General features: G+C 40.9%; 2 protein-coding genes across 5 annotated transcripts; both read right to left on the bottom strand.

Moving 5' to 3' along the window:
• Positions 1–4553: 4553 nt before the first annotated feature.
• ktn1 (kinectin 1) lies at positions 4554–20833 on the bottom strand. Of its 4 annotated transcripts, none has more exons than XM_020919329.2 (36): positions 20672–20833; positions 17273–17979; positions 16360–16521; positions 16157–16270; positions 15944–16074; positions 15761–15865; positions 15543–15683; positions 15358–15464; positions 15121–15265; positions 13702–13798; positions 13433–13617; positions 12956–13024; positions 12833–12870; positions 12651–12741; positions 11772–11840; positions 11649–11686; positions 11474–11564; positions 10968–11033; positions 10850–10887; positions 10684–10774; positions 10488–10606; positions 10317–10413; positions 10148–10188; positions 9374–9464; positions 8759–8845; positions 7805–7894; positions 7642–7728; positions 7486–7575; positions 7247–7339; positions 7107–7175; positions 6933–7016; positions 6487–6570; positions 6030–6113; positions 5671–5760; positions 5482–5592; positions 4554–5403 (listed from the first exon to the last, which is right to left on the bottom strand). In XM_020919329.2, the coding sequence occupies exons 2-36, from the start codon at positions 17976–17978 to the stop codon at positions 5374–5376; spliced, it is 3831 nt and encodes a 1276-aa protein (XP_020774988.2). In that variant the 5' UTR covers position 17979; positions 20672–20833; the 3' UTR covers positions 4554–5373. The 4 variants fall into 4 exon arrangements, with proteins under 4 accessions (XP_020774988.2, XP_020774989.2, XP_020774990.2 ...); XM_020919330.2 differs by having other exon boundaries at positions 10148–10185; XM_020919331.2 differs by lacking the exon at positions 6487–6570.
• Positions 20834–21103: 270 nt separating this feature from the next.
• On the bottom strand, positions 21104–24902 carry LOC110155457 (mutS protein homolog 4; the record flags this gene model as incomplete). Its single annotated transcript, XM_055148147.1, has 11 exons — positions 21104–21380; positions 21865–21953; positions 22021–22195; positions 22505–22623; positions 22695–22895; positions 23691–23815; positions 24024–24127; positions 24193–24329; positions 24428–24597; positions 24689–24753; positions 24828–24902. Coding segments are annotated over 11 exons (1461 nt in total), but the record flags the coding sequence as incomplete, so codon positions are not given.
• Between the last annotated feature and the right edge of the window lie 98 nt (positions 24903–25000).

The following is a 25000-nucleotide window of genomic DNA, read 5'->3' as shown; positions in this document are numbered from 1 at the left end:
AGTAGCTTACCACTGCCTAAGAAGAGAATGAATCAGCGCAGTGTTTTGAGAGGCTTTGACAAGTCTGTAAAGTACAATATTTACATTTTAACTTTCTCTGCACACAAATACTATATACTTTTTGCTAACGAGAATAGTTTTAAATATCTTGAGCTGTGTAAAGTAACTTATCTCCTGGATCAATAAAGTCTAATTTAAGTTCCTGTTTGGTGTTGCCCCATTTTACACCTTCATAAATCATGTAATATTTGTTTCAGAAAAGCTGAGAAAGACAGACCCGTAATTTATTAAGGGGCATGATGAGACTTGCTAGGTATAAATTTGAAAAGCAGCAAGGCTATGCACTTACAGTCTGAATTTACAGGGTCAAAAGTCTATGTTTAATTCCCTTTAAAACATTTAACACCCTCTATTGTCTTCCCAATAGAGCACAGTTGCTTTTAAACCATGATACATTACTGGTGACAACTACAGACACTCCTAGGTGTTGTTATGTTAAGTTGGGGCTGTACTCTCTTTTCAGCACTCCTCCTCTGTGACCCATGCTACCCTTTCAAACAATGGACCCCTACCTGGCGACGTGAATACCAGATTGTTATTCATGCACCAAAGGTATTCAAAGAACAGGGGGTTGATATCAGTGTGGAGGCTTGTGTATTGCAGTTTAATGTGATTTTAAGCTGTAATGCAATCTATAATATGTTTTTCTCGTTGGCTTAGGCATCTTGCACGTGTATAGTTGTGCAGAAAGCGTTGAAAAAAGGGAAGAACTTTTAGTACTGGGGGGAGGGGACCATCGCCACTTCCGAATTCCTTGAACTCCACAAATCCAACTATGAAAAGGACGAAGAAGTGGTGAGGGCTGCCGAGGATCAATTTCACTTCCCAAGTTGAAAAATTCCCATCTTACGTAGACCACGGCGAATTTGAGTACGGTACGATGGTTGAGCAACACCGTGTTTTTTCCTGGCCCACAAAGAGAGCGAGAATTTGGCGTCGTCATCAAAAGCGCAAAGTAAAATGTACACAATTATAATCGCGCACGTGTCTGGGTCCGAGAGTAACGTGAGAGCATCAGACAAGTATGCCCACTTCTCTGGACCTGTAATATAAGTATAATTTGTCAGAAAATGCCAAAATACGACACATTTGAGGTTTAAAAGCGAACTGGTTTGAACTAAAACCAGACGTATTACGCACGCACTGACTCATGGTTAAAACTTCTTTAGCGGAACTCTATTGGCGATCTAAGCGTACATTTAATAACTTTACCTTAAAAAGAACAACTAAACATGTTTAAATTGTTACAAACTTACCCTAGTACCACAAGTTCCCCGTATTTGATTGGGTCTTTGGATGGGGCGCAGTACTCCTCTTGGCTTGACGAAAACATGAGGCTTCACTGTTCAGCGTTAGCAATACAATAATAACACACACACGCAAATTACGCTACGGATTTCCCTCCAGAACACCGTGCGCTGTTTTCTCATAGCATAAATCCCCTTACAGACGCTCCCGTGGATAAAAGAATCAGACGATCGCTAATTAGAGAGCTCTTAAACTTCCTTAGCGTGACATAGCAGATCGTAAGTTAGTTGGCGGCTGAATCGGCTGTGAGAGGGAGATACGAAAACAGCGAGCAGAAGGACCGGACAGTACCATTCTGCGACTCTGCACTTTCCGCGGGGGTGGCGCTTCAAACATAACTTATTCAAACTGCTTTTTCTTGAGTAAACTGCTTCTAAAATCGATTGATACGTACTTAAACAGCATTTATATTTATATTTTACACCTATTTATACACTTTCATTGACATGAATTTGTTTTATAAGATGTTTAAACCTCGGTAACACCTCGTACAGTTCAAAGACCCTTTTAGTGTTATGTAAACAAAGACTACAATCTGTAATTCTTAAAGGGATCTTACAGAAGTGAAACGCTCGCAAACTTTCCAGTTTTCGTACGTAGGAGGTTTTGAGTCAGTGTTTTCCCTTCCGTCTCAAATTGCTTACTCAACACACAATTTAAAATTAAATACGTTTCCATACATCACATAACTGAGTTGCATTGTAATTACTATATTACACAAGCTGAGGTGGGGCTGGGTAACCACATCCTTTCCCAACTCTTGGGGGCAGTGGGGGATTCACAAATTGAATTTACAGCAGACCACCCCAGGCTTCCTCGAAACTAATTTTAAATATTACATTAGCTGGCTCCTGTATGTTAAGGATTATGTGACTTAAGAACATCACTGTGCTCACATGCCAGAAATGAATAATCAACTTAATATAGACTACTGCATATCTTGTTGTGATGCCAGTTATACATTTAATTAACCGCTGTCTATATGCATTACTGCCTCATTGCCAAAGGCAAGGCAAGGCAAGTTTATTTGTATAGCACAATTCGTACACAAAGTAATTCAAAGTGCAAATCAACTGTTGAACACCTCATTTGATTTCTAATTACAGGTTATTGTGAGTAGAGTATCTTTCTCTTGTCAAAGTTCACAGCATATGTGAGAAAGATCATAAGAACTTGTTAAATCTCATTTCAAATGCCCTCCCTGCCTTTCTGAGACACTACACCTTTTTTTGTCTGTGATCTAATCAACAGTTCCACTGCCCCCGGTTTACTGCCCAGCCACTGTCTTGTTTTTGCAAGACCCTGCCTGGCTGGAGGCTCCTCTTACGACCTGGCTCCTACTGTGGGTCTATTGCTTCTGCAATTATGGCCTCATGTTTGAACTGGTGTGCAATTTCAAAGTGCAATAACACTTGAAACAAAAACAAAAGGTAGCAGGGGATCACTAAAGTTCTCATGTGAAAGCACTAAGAAATGAAAGAATATACTTCATACTGACTAGTCAGTGTGCCAGTCTATAATCTTTTAAAAGCTGGGAAAGCTCCACTCCCGCCTATGGACCGAGCTGTATAATGAATGTTAAATGCTCTTTTGTGACTCTGTTATCTCGCTGTCTTTTCTACAGACCATTGTATTAGTAAAAGAGCACTAGTCTTTTCAGTCTGACTCACTCCTCTGACTGGAGCTGAGCAGTGGGATCAAAGCCTTTCTAACATACCACTGTGATGGAGAGCAGATGCAGGGAGTGGGCCTGGGAGTTGTGTGTCTACGTTCATGTTTAGGCTGGAGACTTGGGAAGGTGGTCAGATTTGTGGCCTGCAGAAAGCCAATGTTGCGTATTTGAGACTAGCAGCATCAGCAGTGATGACAGAGGCAGGACAAAGCTGCTATTAAGTTCTTCATTACACTGTAGCAGTTTTCAAATGTCAGCCTGTCTGAAGTCATAAGGCCAGTGTTGTAACTGAATCTCTGACTAATTCATTTCTATAACACTTTGTTTAGCCTAGTTGAAGACCTGAGGAAATTCCAAGTTTTGAGGATTAAGGCCTACAGTAAAACAAGTCACAGATGTTTAGATACATAATTACAGGTTATTCCATCTGTGTGTTGAGTAGGAATAGCTCGTTCACAAATAGGAGTACAGAGAAAACTGCAGCCATATGAATGTTGTGTATACGACTGCACAGAGGAGCCAGCTGAGAGGTGAGAGCCGTGTGCGCTCTCTGGTTGTTTCCATGATGGTAAGAGCCAGATCTCCCATCAGCTGACTGCAGCATGACAGTGTGGGAGAATGTTAGGAATGTGCTGATCCCATGTGGCTCACGGCCTTGACCTGACCCCTCCCACCTCACAGTCTGCACAACAGGCCTGTTGTTGGGGTGCCATTTAACATGCGAGAGATGAAAGCAAAGCTGTCTGTGCACATGAGAGTTCCAACCAGAGTCATAAATTAAAGGACTTTAGATCATTGCAGTGTCACATGTAGCCTGTATTCATTCGCATGGGCACGTTTTTTGGATGTTGACCTTGTTTTGATAAATAAGGCTAAACAATTTGCAAGAGGTAAGTAGTATTCTGTTCCATTTGTTAAGAAAATCTTTTAAAAGTTACTCAACTAAATGTAACTTAAGAAGTTTTCAAAGAACTTTTCTCAAACTTTCTTCAAACTTTTATTCCTACCTGAGTATTATTTCTATTATCACTATAAGTCTAAAGCTTTGTGCTAACAATATGAAATTATTTTAACATTCGTTTCTTGCACCACTCCTTCAGATATGCCTTATTTTTGAAATGCCTTATTTTTTAATCTTTGTGCATTATTTAATGTTTTATCTTTCGAATTACATTACCTTCAATTTATAATTTACACATTTACTTTTTAAGGTACTCTTTTTCCCAAATGCTTTTTTACTCTTGAGCAATTTCTTGGATTACTACTTTCTACTTCACAATATTTTAATTTTTTTTGAAGTAACATTACTCTTTCTTGAATAGTTTTTGACGTCACTACCCTCTTCTGATACACACTATAATAAATTATTTGGAAAACATTAAAGTTAGGTCAATACAAATTAGACCCAAACCATTATATTTTTTTAATCATTTTTAAATCATGTGCTGTAATAACCTAAATGCCAGATTATCACAGTGATTTGCAAGGAAAAGAATGAAAAAACACATAAGGATTTATCAAGCATCCCTTTTTTATTAACATTGCCTGTTACAAAAGAACAAAACTTCAGTGTTAATGAACTTAATATATCGCAAGTGTCGATTACAGATGATATGGGACGCTAGACAAGTTGCAACACTCACCACTGTTGATCTCATCCTGTCTGTCTTATAGGTCACATAATCTTTTATGATTGGAGATACAATATAGACTTGTGTGCAATATAACCCTGTATCCCCAGATAGTGACCTTCTGATATGCTCCAATGTCCCTACTCTCCACCCAGTATTGATCCAAGGTGTGTACAATGCTCTCAGTTCATCAAAATACCAGGATGTAGTTTGATTGATTCAAAAAGAATGCCATGCCTCTGCAGCTCCTAGTTCATGTGTTAAAACATATTTAAGTTAACACTCAAGTCATGAAAACCAGTTTATTTCATCAATAGTCAAATATATAATTGCCCTTTGAGACAAAATAAAAAACCTACTCCAATATTTAGTTAATTTAAAACAATGTGTGATCTAAACAGAGGAATGGTTGCCACAAGAAGAGCTGAAAAGGTTCTAATAAAATGATCAGGCTGCTGGAGAAGAGGAATGTGGAAGGAGTGGTGTAGTGCGTGCGATTTTGGTACAGTGTCTGGAGTCCTGGAATACATGTCTGTTCCCTGTAAGCATACAGGCCATCCAGCCCGCGACATACATGAGGCTGCTCCAGAACAGCTGTGGTGACCAGAGAGTGAACAAGTGGCTGGGTGGGTAAGACAGTTTGAAGTGAAGGTAAGAGCGATGAGACCCACGTTCAAAGCCGATCTTTGAGTGAGGATCCCACTATACCTTAGGCAAATCTTTGTCTGCCTCCTGAGAGAAAATAAAGATTTGGATGTAAATATAAACTATACATAGATAAGACTGTCCAGTAGTCAGGAAAAAACTTACTCCCTCTGGGCCCTTGGTGAGCTGCTGGCTTACAGCTTGTAGCAGAAGCTGCAGTTCAGTTACAGTTTGGTTTAGTCCCGCGGCCATTTTTTCCTTTCTTTCAGTTTCCTCCTACAAAAAGCCAACATAGAAGAATAATGACTGACTAAAAGAAATGTGTCAGAGTAATGGTCCCAAGAGTGTACGTACATTCTGTGAAGTGCTGTTCTCTATCAGCTCATCTGCATTTTCAGAGACTTTGGACAGCTCCCCCTGGATCAGATCCACAGACTGTTGAGCCTTAAGCAGGACAGAAGACCACGGTCAGACAAGAATATAACATACTCTGGCCTCATGTCAAACTGGCAAGCTGAGGGCCTTTTAGGACAAGGTCTATGGTGTATTAACTTTCTGTTTGTTTGCAGCCAGTTAGCGTCACATTGGCATTATATTCTAAATGAGGGAATCAGCCTCAACTAAAGTTTCCCAACTGAAATATACAAGGACTTAGTTTTATGACGTTAAGGAGTTAGCCTGTGTTGGATATAGGACTAGCCACAAAGCATTACCTTGTACAGGTTAGCTGCCACCCTCTGCCGTTCGTTCTCCTCAGTCTCCAGTTTGGACAGAGTCTCTGTGAGCTGTGTTTTCAGCTGGTAGCAAACACAAAAACATGATTTAGAACAGAGCATGCCCACATTACAATGATGAAGCTCTGAAGTGCACCAGAACCCAGTCCACATCCCATTAGCACTATTAGACAGCTGGCAAATAAAGCATTCTACGTGTAAAATACATATTTTAAACAAGGGGTTAGTTCTATTACTAGAAGTCATCATTCACAATTTTTGGTTATAAAGCATGTACACATTGTGTATCTGAATAGTTAAAGTGCTGATTATGAATGATGAGAATAGTGTTAGGGAAGAAGCCTGAGACCCATGTTCAATGGCAGAACAGACCACCGACAGCACTGGCAGCGACAGGTTATAAAGGAGCTCTAACTACAAGATGTCCCGTGCTTACCAAATTCAGCTCCTCATTCTGCCTGAAGGCCTCTGTATATGAGCCATCTAGTCTGGTCTGCAATTCAGTCAACAGATCTTTGAGCTGAAATAAGTTTAAAATGGTGGGTTTATTGGAACTGTGGGTGGAGCCAGCTTTAGCAGGGGCTATGAAGCCAGTGTGTGTCTGGATAAGAGGCTAAACAAGGCGGATTTCATAGAGAGGCAGATTCTAGTGATGCTACTATTCCAGGGAGGCCTGAAAGTTGTCACGAAAATCAGCTATCAAGTGGGTCCAGAAACTAGTGACTGTAGTTCAATGCTGGAGCAAACTGTAAAGCATACTCTTAGGAAGTATATAATCTGGATGAATTAACTCATTACCTTTAAATAAATCAATATGCACAATCTAAAACATTTTAAACAGAGACAGGGGTGTTCAAGCAGAAATGAGTGAAATGTACCCACCTCTCTGACTTCTGTCACATAAGTGGCACTCTCACGCTCTGCTCGCTCCAACTCCGATTCCAAGTGCTGCTTCTCCCTTCTCAGCTGCACAACACAAATGCCATACAGACAACAAGTTATTATCCAACATCACAGCTACGCATTTATTAAAACATAGCAAGCACAAGGACCGACATTTTCAAGCTCCCCTCCTTCAGTTAGTCTTTCAATCTCCTGTTCCAGCTCTGTAGCTTTCTGGGTCATCTAAAAAGAAAAGAAAAACATTTCATGACAGGATGTGATTTTGGCTGTATTTTGGTGCGATTGTTCCATACCTCTCTCAGCTCTCCCTGTGACACTTCCAGCTTCTGTTTCCAGCGGGACTCCTCCTGCTCAACACTGCTCTGAAGGCGCTGCAGGATGCCCTCCTGTGGATAAAAGGTGCATTACACATTACTGTATTTGTATCACAAGGACTTCAAAGAATTACAGACCAAATATATTTGGTTTAAGAAGTTTAATGTACTTCAGGCTTATATAACAAAGAAAAAACATGCTGTAGTCCTAAACTTACCGTCTCTGCTAAAACCTTCTTGTACGTTTCACAGTCTTTCTGTAGAATCTTTTGGCTTTCTTCTGCTGCTTTCAGTTTTTCACTCAGTTCCTATGAATACAGTTTAAGGTGAGCTCATCATCTTAATAGTTTAGCTCATTTGTACTGTCCACATACCTCATAGTCCCCTGATACAGGGGTAGGTTGTGCGGCTGGGGCTTCTGATACTGCCTTCTCAAACTTGCAAAGCCATTCCTGATGGTTCTATGGAGCAACACAAACACTAAGTAAAAGTCAAAGACTCAAATAAGTGTATGAAGATGAGTTCCCCAAAGTCTACCTGCTCAGAGGGCAGAGGCACATGGGGCAGGAGTCTGTGCAGAACATCTCGACACTCGGCCTGGGACATGGCCAAGGCTTCCTCCTTCTCCTGTAGGAAAAGACATTTCAAACACACGTCTCAACATTTCATGACATTCTTTCTTTTAATTCATTCTTTTGATCGTAATTGCAAAGTCCTTGCAAAGAAAAACCTGTCTCCCTAATTCACTGCTTAGCTGTACTGTTCGACCACAATGAAGTTACAAATACCTATACCAGGCATTGTCACCAGAAAGCAGTGACAGTATTCAACAGCTGCCAAAGAACTCTGTACATCTAGTGACTGAAGATATAGTGTACTAGGGCTGATAGCACAGAGGCAGCTGCTGTGCTGATGGCTCAGCATGTTCCCTGCTCTGACACAGACTAAAATACATACACTTCAACTGTTAATAGAGAGGCCAGTTAGCACTGCATGTCTGCATGAGGGGTTGCTCCGCTACATAAAAATATCAGAAGTCATTAGGCGTGGGCACAGAGCATTAAGAAACATATGCATCACAAGGTTGACAGGACAAAACATGGGTGATTCATGAGTGCATTAGGAGGAGGCACAAATCAGTGATGTGACAAGCACAATGGAGCAAACATGCTGAAACATGCTGAACAACACGACAAGACAATGTGAAATGATTACCATGAATCTCAAACTAATGACACCCAGTGAAATCATCTGCCACTGCACACTCATTTACATTTGCATAAACCTGATCAGGAAAATAAACTGTTCAGATTTGTGGAAGCAGCCTTTTTCAGTAGCTCAGCTCAGCATAAAGTGAAACCTTGAGGCTGCACTGAGTACACTGTAGATGAGGGCAAATGAGTATGCAGCGCTGAGACGGGTGATGCGGGCCATTCATGGAAAGCGTCCGATTGGAACTAGAGTGAAGCAGACTGAGGTGGGGTGGCCGACCTTGACACTCTTGCTGAGTTTCCCTTGTAGCATGGACTCGGTGGCTGACAGAGCTTCCATTGCACTCCAGTTTTTCTCCCGGAGCTCCTGTTTTGGTCAGTTTTAAGAGAGACACTTTCAGTTGAGCCTCTGGGAGTGAGCCTCAAATACACATGGGGATCATATACTTTTTACTGCTTTTCACTCATGCTCCAACCAACATGGTGGTGCTGTACTCGACTGTCACAGGGGTAAAGCTACATGCACTAAAGAGACAGGAAGAGATGTCATAGACTGTGGGCAAAATATTACTGAAACAGCATAACAGCAGTGTTCAGAGGAAGAGTACATGTGATCATGCTCTCAAGAACAAACACTTCCTAATGCTCTGCACAACCCACAAGAACAGATGGTCTAAATCTAGAGTTCAGACTCCACTCCAAACATATAAAACTCTTCAGTCTGTCATCACAGACACAACTATAGACTTGAGTAAAACAATGCAACACAAATAGCGAAAATTGGCAGTAGCCACAGGAGTATGAATGTGTCCACCTCAGGTGTTTTGTGAGCACATACAGGGAGGTGGAACAGGTACACTATTTGTCAATTATTGAAAAAAAAAAAACATCTTACATTGTTCTTCCTTCTGTGAAGCTCCACTGAGTCTCTCAGCTCAGCCAGCTCCCCCTGCAGGTCTGATATCTGCTGCTCTTTTGCAGACAACCTGACAGAAAGACAGTTTTAGGTTCAGGTTTATTTTTATTTGACATCCTTGTAGAGATTTGGCTTGGAGCAGGGGTCAGTAGCATTTACATTTGGACAGAGCACAACATAAAACACGAGCATCTAAGGCTCAACACACCTGCACAGTAAGTCTATGTAATTCATTAGTTTAATGGACTAGAGTATGAACAAGCTTTATCTGTTGCTTGTACAAAAGGAACTGCATTAGCATCATATTGGATGAGTTGAGCACATGAGAAGGATTTCCAAAGATCTTTAGAGCCTGTCCCACAGCTGAATGCTCAAATATGGTCTGTGGGGCAGTTACTGTGCACACACCCCTGATCATACCAGACAGTTTGACCAATCTATAGTGAGGTTACATATTTATATTTATAGTGAGGTTTCTAATTGAGAGACCATTGCACACGTTAGCTGATTCTATACTAGATCTGTAGAAAGAGCATAAAATTCTGGCTTTAAACAGATTTTTCTTCCAAGAAAGTGCAAATGTGTATGCATCTTTGTACACACTCACTCATTACTTGCTCATGCCAACTCATTTGCCTGTCCACTTGAGTCCTTAGATATTTCTACAGCTAATTTACTTTGTATTTCCATGTCTTTGTATGGGCATAATGAATACAAACTGACTGTGTGCCAAAATGGTACTAAAATACTTACTCCCCAAGAAGCTCTGTGCTCGGCTCTGCTGTGGCTGGCTGCTATAAAACAGTAATAAATAATAAATGCATATCATTAGAGTATTAGTGTAAGATTAGGAGAAATGTTATCACTATAAATCACATTTTGCATGGGACACCGAGACACAAGTACAGAAGCAGTTCCTCACCTGCTGCTGTTGCTGTTCAAGCTTCTCACTCAGCTCCTTTGTCCTGGCCTCTAGCTCCACTCCAAGTCTCTGGATCTCTTGGTCCTTTGCCAGCAGCCTGTGAGGCAGGTGCATTAGTCATTAGTGGGGTCACATCAGCTGGAGTTTTCCTGTGACATGGACGTGACTTACTGCTGCTGGAGGTCTTGGAGCTGAGCACTAGAATCGGTGGAGTCCTCTGGTGCTGTTGCTTGCGCCTGTTTGAGCTGCTCTAACTCTCCCTGCACATTTGCCAGTGTCTGCTCCAGAGACTGTCATATAGTAGAAAAGGCTTTAGTCTACCAAAAAGATATCAATGTTTGACCTTATTTTCCGTATTATCCCATACCTCAGCTCTCTTTTCTAGGGCTGAGCTGTTGTTCTGTGCGGTCTGGAGAGCCTCCTGTAGTGATTCTACCTTCTGATCCCTTTCCTGAATCCTAAAATATGAGGGATATATGATGATTAAAGTAATTTAACAATATGTAACTTATCTGGAATCAAACAAAACTTACTGGCTTTGATAATCTTGTTCTGTGGATTCTGAAGATGCCTATAATAATGATTAAAATTATGAGATTAAAAAACTGTTGAATATAGGAACGAGTATAGACTAAAATCTGAGATTCTGACCTGTTCCAACTGCTTCTTTAGAGTATCTATCTCCTGCTTCAGTGCTTCAGCCTCTTCTCTTGAAGCCTGCACAAAGAACATTAGATTGTGGAAATCGGGTTAAAAGGAAATTAACGGGAAGACAGACAACAAAGTTTTCTTTTACTCCAATCAACACCACTTCCTCTCAAAGCAGGCAACTGATCTGTCCTAATATTTTACATACGTTTAAAGAAAAAAAAATCTGATATTGTCTGAGTCTACCCTATATTGCAAATATAATATCAATCTATAAAGAAAAAAACTGCTAAAAAAATATTACATTTGGAATTAACCAATAATCATTCTCATATCTCTCTCCACCATAGACTGTATAAAGAGTCTATATTATACAATGTTGGTCCAGCCAGGCTTCTGACCCGTGTTCCTGATTGGTGCTCATTCAACCCTATACTGACGGGGACAACACTGCTCCTAATGCAAAGCTGACCAGGCTGACTCGCTCTAGAACATCAATAATCAGAGACCTTCAGTTCTTCTTCCTTGTTTGCCACTTCAATCAGTCCCTTCTCCAGTAAGCCCTCAACAGTTTTCATGCTCTCCTCCTTTTCTTGGACACTGTTGAAAGCACGAATAAGAGGTAAAAGCATTATCCAAATATGCAGCACAACCTGATGTCATACTACAACCAGTTCTACACACCTCTTTTGGATCTGGTCCAAAGTCATCTGAGAGGCAGTCTTAGGTTCAAAAAGAATGGGTGTGTCACAAGAGCACAGAGAGATGTGGACATTGTTGGAATGACAATCAAAGCTGTGCACTTACCTGCTCAGAAATCTGGGCCTGCAGACTCTGTAGCTGTGCCTTCAGCGTCAAGTTCTCATTGTGCAAGGCCTATAGAAAAGGAAATGTATACTTTAACACAGGAATCACAATGGGAAATTACTCTTGTGCGACTAAGCTCCAGAACTGGGCTTCACAATGTATATTATAATGCTGACTCAACTGGACGGGAATTTTGTATTTAATAGTCTAATCTTTTAATCGTAAACGTCATAAGAACAAAGTGTTGTGTTGCAAGACCAGAACAAGACAGAAAAAAAAATGCTTAAAAAAAAAAAAAAAAAGAAAAAGAGAAAGTAGAGCAGTGGGGAAAAAAGGGATTATTTGGGATGCACCAATTTGATACTGTTATCTGATATCAGCGCCAATATTGAAAATTTTAGTATCAGATATCAGTTCAGTTGATATCCCATTTTGGGCTATACATTGGTGTAAAAAAAAAAAAAAAGAGAATTTGCTGGCCCAAAACGTCTCATTATAAACTCGTATTTTTCCAAAGCTGTTCTGTAATTAAATTAAATGATAAACACCAGTTATAAAACACACATTTACAATAGGCTGTTTGTAATTAAAGAAAATAAAGGAAATGTTCTCAGTCTATTTAAAGTCAAAGTATCAACGTCAGTATCGGAACAGAAAACTGGATCGGTGCAAATACAACTTCAGGCGGATAAATGAGATGAGAAAAACTAATATAACTTGGATAAGCTCTTCAAAGTCTAATTGCGGTACACACTGAAATAAATAATCAAATAATTCCATATATTTTTAGAGCTTCTGGCTAAAACTAGGGGAGATGCATATTTTAAATTCCTGAAATTCCAACAGAGTAATGAACCAGTGTATTGTTTGTGTAAGTACCTGCATGTCGGTTTCTCTGCTGGCTCCACTGCTCCTCTCTGCATTCAGATTATCTTCCAGGCTCTTTCTTTGCAACTCTTTATCAGCCAAACTAGATGAAAGGAAAAAAAAAACACACACATGAAAAAACAACGCAAAAAAGCACACATGCTTTAAATAATGTTAAAAAAAAAAAATCATACAGCTTCTGCAGCTCCTCGATGTGGGAGACATGGGTGGCCTAAATGTAAAAGAGAAATCTCATTAGCCTACATACAGTACATTGACTTTTAGAGATTTCAGTGAGATAAGCATGACCCATTTACCTGTGAGGAGATCTGGGCTTGTAGCATCTCATTTTGGACTTGCAGATTTTTGTTTTCATTCACAAGGTCCTGACAAAAAGTAAACACATTTCGTCATCTCTTTCCATGCCCCTTCATGTTACAATTGGCGTGCTTTCCGCTAATAAAAATACTGCACATTGCATCAGGTTTGTGAAATTGTAGTGCATAGTTTTAAATCACAGTTTTGTATATTTATGGAAAATTGCCGTGTGGGTGCATAGGTGACGTAAGCTTGTGGGCTGAGCATTGGACAGGATCGTGCTGTTCGAATAAGGCCTGGAAGAGATTACTAAAATACTCAAGAATACATGGATGACATCTATAAACCTCTTCAGGCACGTTTTTGATGAAGGAACACCATTATAATAGCATAGAAAGCTCCAGATGATTTGATTTTGCATAATACCCCTTGCATAATTCCCTTATTGTTTAAACCCTGTGGACCCGTGGACTCACCTGGATGCGTGCTTGCATGGCGTCGTCTGCTGTGCTGTGCTGAGAGGCCTCCAACAGCCCTCTGACTTTCTGTTCCAGCCCCTCCTTGGACACCATGGCCTCGGTCAGACTGCTGTGCAAGGTCTGGATCTCCTTGTTCTTGTTGTTCATCTCCGTTTCCACCGCGAGCAGCTGAGTGTGGAGCTCTACGCCCATGCACACACACACACAATGTTAACCATAACTATAGTGCTTTACAATTCAAATAAAATTAGCTAAACAGGTGTTACCTTGGTTAGAGGCCTGCAGCTTTTCTCTATCTGAGCTGACACTGTGAAGGAAATTCTGCAGCTCTTCCCACCGCCGTTTGGATTCTTGAAGTTGAGCCTAAATGAGACGCAGCACTTGAAAATGACGGAAAGCAATCTAAACTTCTTAAAGCTAACAACATTAAAGACATATCCTCCTGAGACCTGGCCCACTCATTTGTGGCCTTTATAGTGGACATGGAGTTAACCAGTCTAGCTTTTAAGTGTTTTTAGATAGACTCTTAATGGGGGGAGTAGGTTCCTCTGCCTAAATAGGGCTAGGGGATTATAGGGCACTATCACATCCATTATAAGAAAAAAAAAAGAAAAAAAAAACTCAATAGGAGTTAGTTTAAAGAAGAAAAAGAAATTAAAAGAGTCTAAAAACTTTTTGATGCGACTGTAGAAGCTTGTCAGAGATGTTGGTCATTAAAAAAAGTTGTTTTTGTTACGTTGTTAACTTCACATGGATTTAACAACAAAACGTCCCCACTGTCCATTAAAGAGGACCCGTTATAAAATCATAAATAAAAAATAAAATGAACAAAATCTAAATGCTGAAGGTGTTCATTTACCTCCAAATAGAAAAATCTAACAAAAAATATAATGCAATACACTTTTTCCTCAGGTCCCAGGAGGATATGCGTTTAAAGGTACTTACATTTAAACTATAACAGGATATCATCATTTTACATATCATTCATTTTAATTTGCAGTATTGGTCTAAAACCACTCTTCTGATGTGACTGTTCAAAACTGCAGAACAGGAATAGCAGTAGTAGTAACAGCATTTTACTGTAGCAAGAAGCAGATTTTCATTTATGAGTCATTGTTGAAAAGTGGCTACGTGACATTTTTGAACCCTGCATCAATGATTTTTCATGTATGAATGAAATTTTGTGAAAAATGGCATGCAAGTAAAGAGCAGTGGGCACAGATGAGGGTAGGTGAAAACAAAATTTTCAGGGCAAAGGGCCTCAAATGCAGGGTTACTCAAACCTGCATTAAATCAAATCATCGAATCAATCATTCTTATAACACGGCTGAAAGCAAATACAAGTCAATTGTACTTAACACATTTAACTTTAAAGGGGACTGATTAAGCTAAATGAAAATACATAAGAGCTAGTGTGTGAGTCCAGATAGCAGAAAAGTGATGTTTACAGCCAGTGAAGCTTCAAACAAGGCCGCTTCCACAGTCGAATACCATCCTCCCAGCATGGATATGATTTCCCACACCCCTCCTCAGCACTCCCACTCCTCCCATTTCCCTGCTAATGCTAACAAACATGCGCGACAGATCTGGGGAGGCCATGCATGACTCGCCTGTTCACTTTTCTGGCATCTGGGAGAAATGAAGCTGAGGCTAAAACAACAGCGTGTGCATCTGGATGAGCGTACCTCCAGCTGGGACACGTTCTGCTTGTAGCTGACCTCCAGTGACACCCTCTGGTGCTCCTCCTGCTGGAGCTTGCTCTTGTTCTCTGCCAGTTCATTCCTCATGCTAGCATATTCAGAGCGCAACTTGTTTAGCTCTGCAGAATTCCTGAAAAGAAACACACACAAATGAGATGTCAATAATTTAGATGCCTGTGCAGATACGAATTTAACTGTGAAAATGCCACATGCAATACTAACTTGCTCTCCATTTGATTGGTGGCAGAGCTGACAGCGTCTCTGAGGATGCCATTCTCCTGTTGCAGTCTGGTGATCTGGCTCTCCAGCTGCTCGCGCACCTGTTGAAACTAAACATTCAAATGCATTATTCAGGGCCACATAGCAAATCAAAAGTTTCCAGACCTCAGCTGCCCCAGAGGCATTACCTTTATCTGCATAGTCTGGAGCTCCTGGTAGCTGCCCTGCGCTTTGGCCTGCATACCCCCCAGCTCCTTCTCCATGGCTGCACGCTGCTCTCTCATCATCGCTTCCACACGGCCGCTTTTCTGCTTTTCTACCTGGAGCTCCTGAACCAGAGGTGTGATGTGTGAGCACAGATTTATGCTGTGATAGAACTGGAAATCTAATCAAAAAGAAAAACAACCTGGCTAAGCTGTTTGACTTTGTCCTTTGCGATAGAGGCTTCTTCTTGGAGTGTATTAAAAATCCTCTCCCGTTCCTGTTCGGCTGGGTCGGGTCTGGCGGCAGTCTGTAATATGAAAAAGTATTTATTTCACCTTACTTAGAATAAAAGCAGTAACACATCTACTGAAGGTTTATTTCTAACCTTGTGCCAAGCATTCAAAGCATTAGGGCTCTTCTCTCCAAGCAGGGAAAACACACTGACAACCTCAGCATCAGACAGAGCCAAACTGGACAGGCCAGAGAGCAGCTCCTTCAGCTTCACTCCCGCATTCTCTATATAATTATACAAAGCAAGATAAATACTACGGGTGCTTTAATATAGGACAAAACCACATTTACACAAACACCTTCACACCTTTATCAGTCTCGTTCTTTGGTTTCTTGCCACTGCTCTTGGGTGGTGGAACGTTGTCATTATTAGTGGTCTGGTGATTGGTAGGTGTGGGTGAATCAGCCAGAGGTTCCTCTACTAGAAAACAGAAGTGTTACAGTGGTGTTACACAGCCCTCAATATATGACATAATGCGTGACAACTTTACATGCTCTAATAATAAATACCCGGCTCAGTCTTCTGCTTCTTTGCATTCTTCTTCTTTCCACCGGTGGCAGGTGGGGGAGCCCCGTCAACAGCTTTGGTTTCAGCCACAACAGGAGCTTCCTTTTTGACTGGAACTGGGGCCTGCTCTGGTTTAGCTTCTTGTGGTTGGTCATCCACGGACACTGGATAGAAGAAAATGTGTGCCGTGACTCATAGATTTTCTCAAAGCACTGAGTGTTCCACTTCCTGCTAATGTGTTTACCAAAGCTACTTTGTTCTACATCGACTGTTACTATAGATTTTTGATAATGCAGAAAACTCATTCAGACAGCTTGCCAATGAGGCCACAAGGAGGAAAACATGTGCAACATTTCAAAAACTAATCATTCACAAGAATTAACACAACACATCGCAGCTGTCAACATGAACTTGGGAATAGTGCCGGGAAAGTGACATTTTAATCCAGATTCAGTCATGACTCATAGTCAACGATCAGCTTGGGTCTTTTTTAAATCATAATGTTTCTTCATCAAAAACATATCCGGAGTTTTGTGTATGTTTTTTTTCATTCATACATGTTAAACACACAAACTCTGTGTTATGAGCTTTGGAGAATTAGACAGACTAATAAAGAGTGAGTAAGACAAAACACAACTCTGGGTATTCTTTTGATAAGGTAACAACATTTTAAAATGGCTTAAAATTCACAATAGTCAATTTTCCGAGATCCACATCCAGTCTTTTGCCAGTAAAATAATTTGCAGTGATTTAGGTTTTGTAGAAATAAATTGGGGCTTTTTAATTTATTTTTGAAAAGGAAAAAAACATCTATATTAATCAATATGAGATTTTTTTTTTTCCTACCAAATCGCTGAGCCTTTCTTTCATCACAAAGAGTAGAAGAGACAGACAGACATTGTGTTTGTCACTCACCGGGTTCAGCCTTCTGTTTCTTCTTCTTCTTCCCAGAGCTCGGAGGAGGAGGAGTTTGCTGAGCCTGGACTGGAGGTGCAGACTGGAGTAGCACCTGCACCTCGGCCTGGATGTGGGGAGAGGGCGGGGTGGACTGCTTGCTCTCGCTCACATGTGCTTCGGCCTTGGGGCTCGCCTGTTTGGTACCGTTCACCTCTGGCTCCTCAGTGGTGGGAGGAGACATGGCAGCAGCGGCGGCGGCGGCGGCGGCGGCGGCAGCAGCAGCAGCAGCAGCGTTCTTGTTCTTCTTGTTCTTCTTCCTCTCCCTCAGACCGGCTGGAGGCTCGGCTGACACTGGGGGTGCGTAGGCAGCAGGGACGGGGGCGGGTGTGGGCTCAATTATTGGTTCTTCCTCCATTTCCAGAGGGGAGCTGTTAGTGACATCCGTTACCTCGAAATCCCTCACATCCTCCTCCGATTCGCCTCCTCCACCTCCTCCACCACCTCCAACAGCAGCGCTCTCCTTCTTCTTGCTTTTCTTCTTATCGGTCTTCTTGCGTGTGTCTGGTTTGGCCACTGGGAGTTTGAGGTCTCGTTTCTGCTTTGCCAGGACTTCGTCATAGGAGGTCTCTTTCATAAAGAGCCAGAAGAAGAGGAACATGAGGGCGATGACCAGGGAAGGGGCCAGGATGAGCAGGTACTGGGAGTCGTAGATATCCACCGCCATTCTGACAAGAGTAAATGGAGTTATTGCAGTGGCTGCATTTGGCAAGAGCATTCCTTAAAGGTGCACTATGTCACTTTTCTGGCTTTTCTTTTCTCATGAAGAAGTTACTGCTTTGAAATGTACTCCAACATTAAAACTTACTCAGCTCTGTGGAGACAAGCATGCCCCCAAACATGAAAGACTCAGGTCAGATCTATGGAGAGGCAACCCTACTCAAAAGTAAAAATAAATGTTTATCAAGGCAATAAAACATCTGCAATTGAATAAAGATATACCAGTACATGTGTTATGCCATACTGCGAAATATTTCAGGCAAACAATAACATTTCCATGGAGACAAACAAATGTCAGACCTTCCACCTGAAAAGCTGTATAGTGCACCTTTAAATTAAAATAAATATGTGAGTGATAATACAGTAGTTTCAGCAACAAAGACTCAATTGTACACAGTCTACAATGCCAACAGGAGACCTGAGGAAGCCACATAATGAGGAGTCAGTGTTGCAGCCTGGGCCCTTTCAGTAATTTGGATTAAGAAGAAGATTACCCTTGATAATGCATTAACCTTCCCAGTGACACTTCCTGTGAACCACATGTGTAATGCCTTCAGTGTGTTGCTGCTGCTGATGCATTTCACTTTCTTCTAAAGTATCCAATTCACAACACACCAATATAAAAGGCTTATTGCATAACATTTCTAAACTGTGTTATTACATAACTGCTTCATAGTCAAATAAAAAACTTATTATTGGGGCTCAAAGGGAAATACTAGTTTTCAAGCCATACTTTTGACTTTTTACCTCTTGGAAACAAAAATCATTAAGTAATACTCATTTAAGCTTTTAAAGAGCATGTTTAACCCCAGGTCACAATTTTATGAAAATGCTATTTTCAAGATGAGCTTATAAAAGGCTGGCAAAGACTACACAAACAATCCTGAAAAAAGTAATTTGACTCATGTGCTACTACTGCACATTACACATGGTTTAGTTTTCCTTTATTATGGGGCAATAGTGGGATGGTAGTAATAATAACAGTAGATAGTGGTTAGTCATACTTGTACTTCTACTTTACCTTGACACTTATAAAGTATTTTACTTGATCGTGAATAAGCAGAACTTTGGAGTAGGATTGAAATATGTTTTTCACCACTGTAAGGCTATGTAAACCAAGCAACAAGACTGCTAATGCTATTTTCAGTTTTGTGTTATAGGAAACTCCGGGGCTGGACATTTAAAGCTATGACATAACTCCAAAATGTAGACCTGCTTATTGGCTGATAGAGTCTGGGTGGAATGTGCAGTCTGAAGACTCACTATATTGTTATTTTCTTGAGTTTTAGTAGAAGGTGTGTGAATTTGCCTGTAGAAAGTGAGACCTGTCCTAGCATCAGAATGAGCCTGCAGGACAATGGCCTAGCACGCTGTTGGCTGCTTGGAATCCAACCTACTTGGCCACGGCAGCGCCTGAGTTCATAGGCAAATTCTAATAACTACTGAGTCTTAAGCACACCAGTGACTTTCAAATCATTCCAGACAATTGTAATATCCTACTAAAACATCTATGGATGATAAGATACAGTGCAAAAGTCACAGACGTAACTTATTCCCTTTTATGCCCTACAGAACTGCAGTATATCTGATATCAACTATCAATATTGTCGCAGGTAAGGAAGCAAAGTACATAGTAAAGTGCCAGAACAGAGAGGAAACATTAACTACTTGATATGAGTCATTTACTTCCGAGATAGTGTTTCATGTTTAGTATTGTTCTATGTTAATATAATTCCTACTAGCAGTTTCGTAAAAGTTAAAGATTACCCAGAAAAAACACTGAAGTAAAGAAGAAAAAATTTGACTAGGCACACAATAAATAAGGGGTGTTACCTTTATACACCTATCTAATTAACAGAAAGAAAGTATTAAAACCATCCCAGAGCGATCTCGTAAAAAGACAGCACACAAACTTGCTGGTCCATTTAAAGGGGCACTCTCTGGGGTAGAGAGTACTGAATGTCCCAGCAGCACTACTTGGACACGTCAATTCAAATCACTGCCTGCTTCAGAGCGACACAATCACACAAAAACAAAACTAAAGTCAACATCTCATCTATATAACCATTCATAAGCATTACAAGGCATTTGATCTAGTTTAGCCAAATAACTAGAAAGTCTGTCACTTAAACGTGCTTAAACAAAAAGAGAAAAAAGAGGAACATGTGACGACGTTGTAGGCTGGGTCAAGTCTTAATATACAGTTTATTTCTGGACAATGAATGAATCTAAAAACGATCATACGCGTGATTGCAGATTGACATGAAACGTGTAATATGAATGAGCTAACTTAGCTAACATAGCCAGAGCGTGAGGGCGACACTAGTGTTAGCTTGTGCGTGTATTAGTGTGGAAGATGAAGTACTTTGAGGAGAAACGAGCTCAGATGTTGAAACTGTTCCTCTGTATGTAACATTGAGCCGATGTGGAGGCGTGGGTCGGGCCTTCCTACACGGTGACCCAGCCTCCGCGTCTCGTAAACCTCTGAGCCGGCTGCTGCCTCTCCTTCCCCGGTGAACTCCTAGAGAAGGGCCGATCCCAGGCCCGAGGAAGGAGCTCAGCCGGTCTGGCGCCACACCGGATGCTTATGTGCTAATAAACCGGTAAATCTCGCGAAAAGGGCTAAAACTAGCGACATACCTGTAGCTTGAGTAGGCTGGTCCCTATAGCGGGGAAATGGCGTTACTCCGCGTTGACTCTCGCACACTCCTGACTTCCCAGGGCAGCTCCAGCCTGCCTTTCTTCGGCTCTCTCCGTCACACTCTCCGCCGCCACTGCTGGTTCGCGGGGGCGGGTCATAGGCTCGTTTCAGATGTGCGTTTGTTTTGTACCTCCGCGTACACCGATAAATGCTACACACGGAATTTGTAACGCCTCGAGACTAAACTCCACCCTTCCCAACTGAAACGCTCCTCTGATTCAACACACATAAATGATGAGCGCAGTGAATAAAATGAAACGCTTCCAAAAGAGTATACTTGTATATAAGTCATTTAATAAATATTTTGAATATATTAACTACATTTGAAGAACGTTGTAAAAGTTTTTGTTTTTAAAGTTAAGTAAGTCCACAACAACCCAAAGCTAATTATTACTGAATTCCAAGATCTCAACTTGAGGGCCCCTCCCAATACCAAGGCTGACTCAGTCATTCCTCTTCAGTCTCCACAGATGCAGCTAGCTGTTGTGCAGCCTGTATGCCTGCTTCATACTGTTTCTTCAGGCCTTTCAGGTACATGCGCAAACTTTCAGGGTCCAGCCTGGAGTTCCTTGCGGTTTGTAGGAGACGGGTGGCCAAGTGGTACACTGCCCTTTCGATCTGTGTCTCAGGATCACTCTGTATGTTGCCCTGTAACAATAAGACATATAGCTGGGTATCATTAAGAAGTTTATGATACATTTCTCGATATGTAGGCCACGATACAATACATATCTTGATACAGTGCATTTTCGGTTTGATACAATATATTTCAAATTGATTCAGTACGGTTTAATAAAAAATAAATCATGGCTAAAGGTCTTTGTCAAACCACTTCTTGTGCGACCTGAATATGAAACACATCCATTTTAATCATCAAAACAGAGAAAATGTCAAATGTGTCGCATAAATGAGATTCCTTCTTCTAAACAAGCAACAAAACTGTAGTGCTGTAATAAAATAATTTAGTAAAATATACAAAAAAATCAATACAGCAGTCCTCGATATCAATACTGTATCATCATATTAAACGATACGACATATTAACATTCGATATTTTTGCACAGCCCTCATAAAACATGACATGACTTCTCATCTCACAGCCTCCATACTCTCTGGTCTGTATGATCCATACCATGAGCTGCTGGCTGACATTAGAGGCAATTGTCTTGGCCTCATGGACAATGGCTGGAGGAAGTGCAGTCATTTCTGCTGCTTTGAGGCCTACAAATCAAACAAATAGTTATTGGCGGACATAAAATGTGGGTGTGGATGTTGAACAGATGTTTACCGTAATGTCTTTCTTCAGAACATCCTCTGTTTATCAAGTATGTATAGACCACATTCTCATCCCCAGTTTCAACATTGCGTGTGTGTTGAACCTCCATGTGCTGGTTCTCCACGTTTGGGTACAGAGACTCCAGTTGGCAGAGCTCCAGAAAATGGGTGGCAAACAGAGTGAAAGCCTAGGGAAATACAGGTGTGTGGACTGTATATATATAAGACATATAGATTGTGACTGCAGATGTGTAACTTGTATGGTTTTCATGTGTACTGTGTGAATAGTCTACCTTCAAGCTAAGAAGGAACTCACAAACAGCATGACAGATGCCAATTCCTTCCTCTGCACTTGTGCCTCTCCCCAGTTCATCTATTATGATCAGTGACTTGTTGCTGACGTTATGTATAATGTAGGAAACCTCAGGAGGCGTGACATTAAATGTGAGTAATTATATTTATTCAATACAAGAATCATCAATTTAAGTAAGTCATACCTCTTTCATTTCCAACATGAATGTGGAAGAACTAGTCTCAAAATCATCATCCACACCTATTCTAGTAAATATCTGATCAGCCACTCGAAACGATGCATATTCAGCAGGCACAAAAGATCCTAAAACATCATAAAGCATTAATATTCTGTCACTGAATAAATATAATTATGCTATGATTCAAATGAGTTACCTATCTGTGCCATAATCTGACACAGTGCCACCTGCTTTAGATAAGTGGATTTACCACTCATATTGGGTCCAGTTATGATGACAAAGTTGCTGCCCTCTGAGATGTAAGCATTATTTGACACAGGCTGCTGTCCAGCAATCCGCTCCAGAATAGGATGACGGCCCTGTTTGATGGCCAGTGTGTCTGTGAACTCAGGACGTACTGTGAAATACAAATACAAATACAAAAAACGTGGCTCAGTTATTAAGAGCATTGTCCACTGATCTGAAGGTTAGCGTTTCAAATCCCACTCTTGATATAAACATCACTGGTTGAATGGTCAGATCCACTGACCCACAGGTTGACAGTGCAAATCCTACGGATGAATGCTATCATTGTGTCCTTGGGCAAGACACTTAACCCATCTTGCCCCTGTGTGTGGGTGAGTGGTTTCTTGATGTGAAATACTTTGAGCACCTTCAAGGCTCTATATGAAAATATGACTATTAACCAAAATATGAACTATGAATATCATACATAAATTCTTTCCTCTGCGTGTGAAGGCCATTGTTTGTTCTAGACATGACTAAGCACAGTAACGGTAGTAAAGGTGTGCCATTTATAACGCAGAGAGAGCAGTTGTTCTAGTCCGCTCTCCTGATGGGGAGAGCCACACACTAAATACAGTGTGTGCCACTGCACACTTATGTAACAGGGGTAATGTGAGTGAAAGCTGGTTGGAAAGAGGGGGGCAGGCAGTCAGCACGTGTCTATGTAGAGACACTTAGAGACAGCTGAGGGCCAGTGCCACTACCCACACGGCTGAATGACTTAGTGCTGCTCACAACCCACACAAAGAAGTAAAGCAAGCGGAGCTGCCAAGTCTGTGCAGTGGATTCTGCCTGTCAGGAGTGAATTTGTCTGCATCATGTGCTTACACAAATCCTTCCCAGAACAATTCACTTTTCCTTAAGGTCAATACAACTGTGGTGAGTGGCTTAAGTGAAGAACACTCACCGTAGTCGGAGATGGTGCATGCATTTGCCAGTGACAACAACATGTCCAACATGGACACAGCATCAGACAGCTTGTACAGGCAGTGGATGCGCTCATGGACAGTGCTCAGTAACTGGCATATCACCCTGTGAGGGGACAAGATCGAGGATGTAGAAGAGAAAATAAAAGTTTAATGGCTATAGTCTACCCTCTAGTGGCCATAATGCAAACCTTTTTTTTATGTTTTCACATGATGTAGAAAGCTAGGTAATCAATCAATGACTTATGTTACTTTAACTGATCATTTAAATAATATTTGACAAGCAGTAACAGAACAGTAATCTTTGTGCTCACACATAAGACATATGAAAGATCTCCCTCAGGGCCTCGTCACAGCGGTCATTCATCTTCATAAGATCTGAAGTGGTGAAACTGTAGTTGTTCTTTTGCTTGGTTACCTGAGGGAGCAAAAATGTTACATAAGAGCTTTAATATTACAATATTTTTAGAATAAAACCAATACCTTTATGAACTCTGAAGGAAGTTTGTCATCTTGTAGCACTATTCCATCTAACTTCATTTGGATAAAAAAACCACGAGCGGTGCTGAAACTTGTTCGCATTGGTAAGCCATATTTCTGTCCCATTTGGTTCACAAGTGCTACAAGGAGCAAACAACAATCAGCATGGATCAGTTTGATCACTTCATATTCATCCACATAAACAGAGATACTTTATATAACATATGTATAAGAACACCTGCAATGTCATCCACTATTTCAGTGTAGGCTCTGCGGGCAATGTCCAGGAACTCATTGATGTTTGGCTTGACTGCGTAACATTTCTGGGTGCGCATGTTCAGACTCCCCTTCAGATACGTCGTGTCATCATTGATCACAGTCTTGATCTGTTCTAGGATCATGTCAAATCTACAGGAACAACAATCTCTTTTAAATTATCTACAAACAATACCTATAAGTTCATTATCATAGTATTGAAATATATTTATTTAATCTAAACCTGTTGTCTTCCAGGGAGGTGCTGTATGCCTTTAGTAGAGCAGTGTTGCACTCTTTCAGGACTCCCTGATTGTCAAAGCAATATCATCACTAGATACCAAATTACACTTAAATGATAGAAAAATACCACAATGTCTTACCTGCAAACGTGGCACCAGATCCAATGTATGTTTAAGTTGAATAACATGTGTAATCTTTGCTTCAGCAACTTGAACCTACACAGATACATAACATAACGATTCTTTAATAGAAGAGGATTAAATGGCCAGTAAAATGTAATAGTACAGTAATTGTATTTGTTTTTCTTTAGCAA

The sequence above is a fragment of the Boleophthalmus pectinirostris genome, unplaced genomic scaffold (assembly GCF_026225935.1).
Source record: "Boleophthalmus pectinirostris isolate CB_2022bp ecotype Guang Dong unplaced genomic scaffold, ASM2622593v1 HiC_scaffold_965, whole genome shotgun sequence".
Classification (NCBI taxonomy): domain Eukaryota; kingdom Metazoa; phylum Chordata; class Actinopteri; order Gobiiformes; family Gobiidae; genus Boleophthalmus; species Boleophthalmus pectinirostris.
The sequence above is the reverse complement of the archived record's forward strand: the minus strand, read 5'-3'. Positions and strand labels throughout refer to the sequence as shown.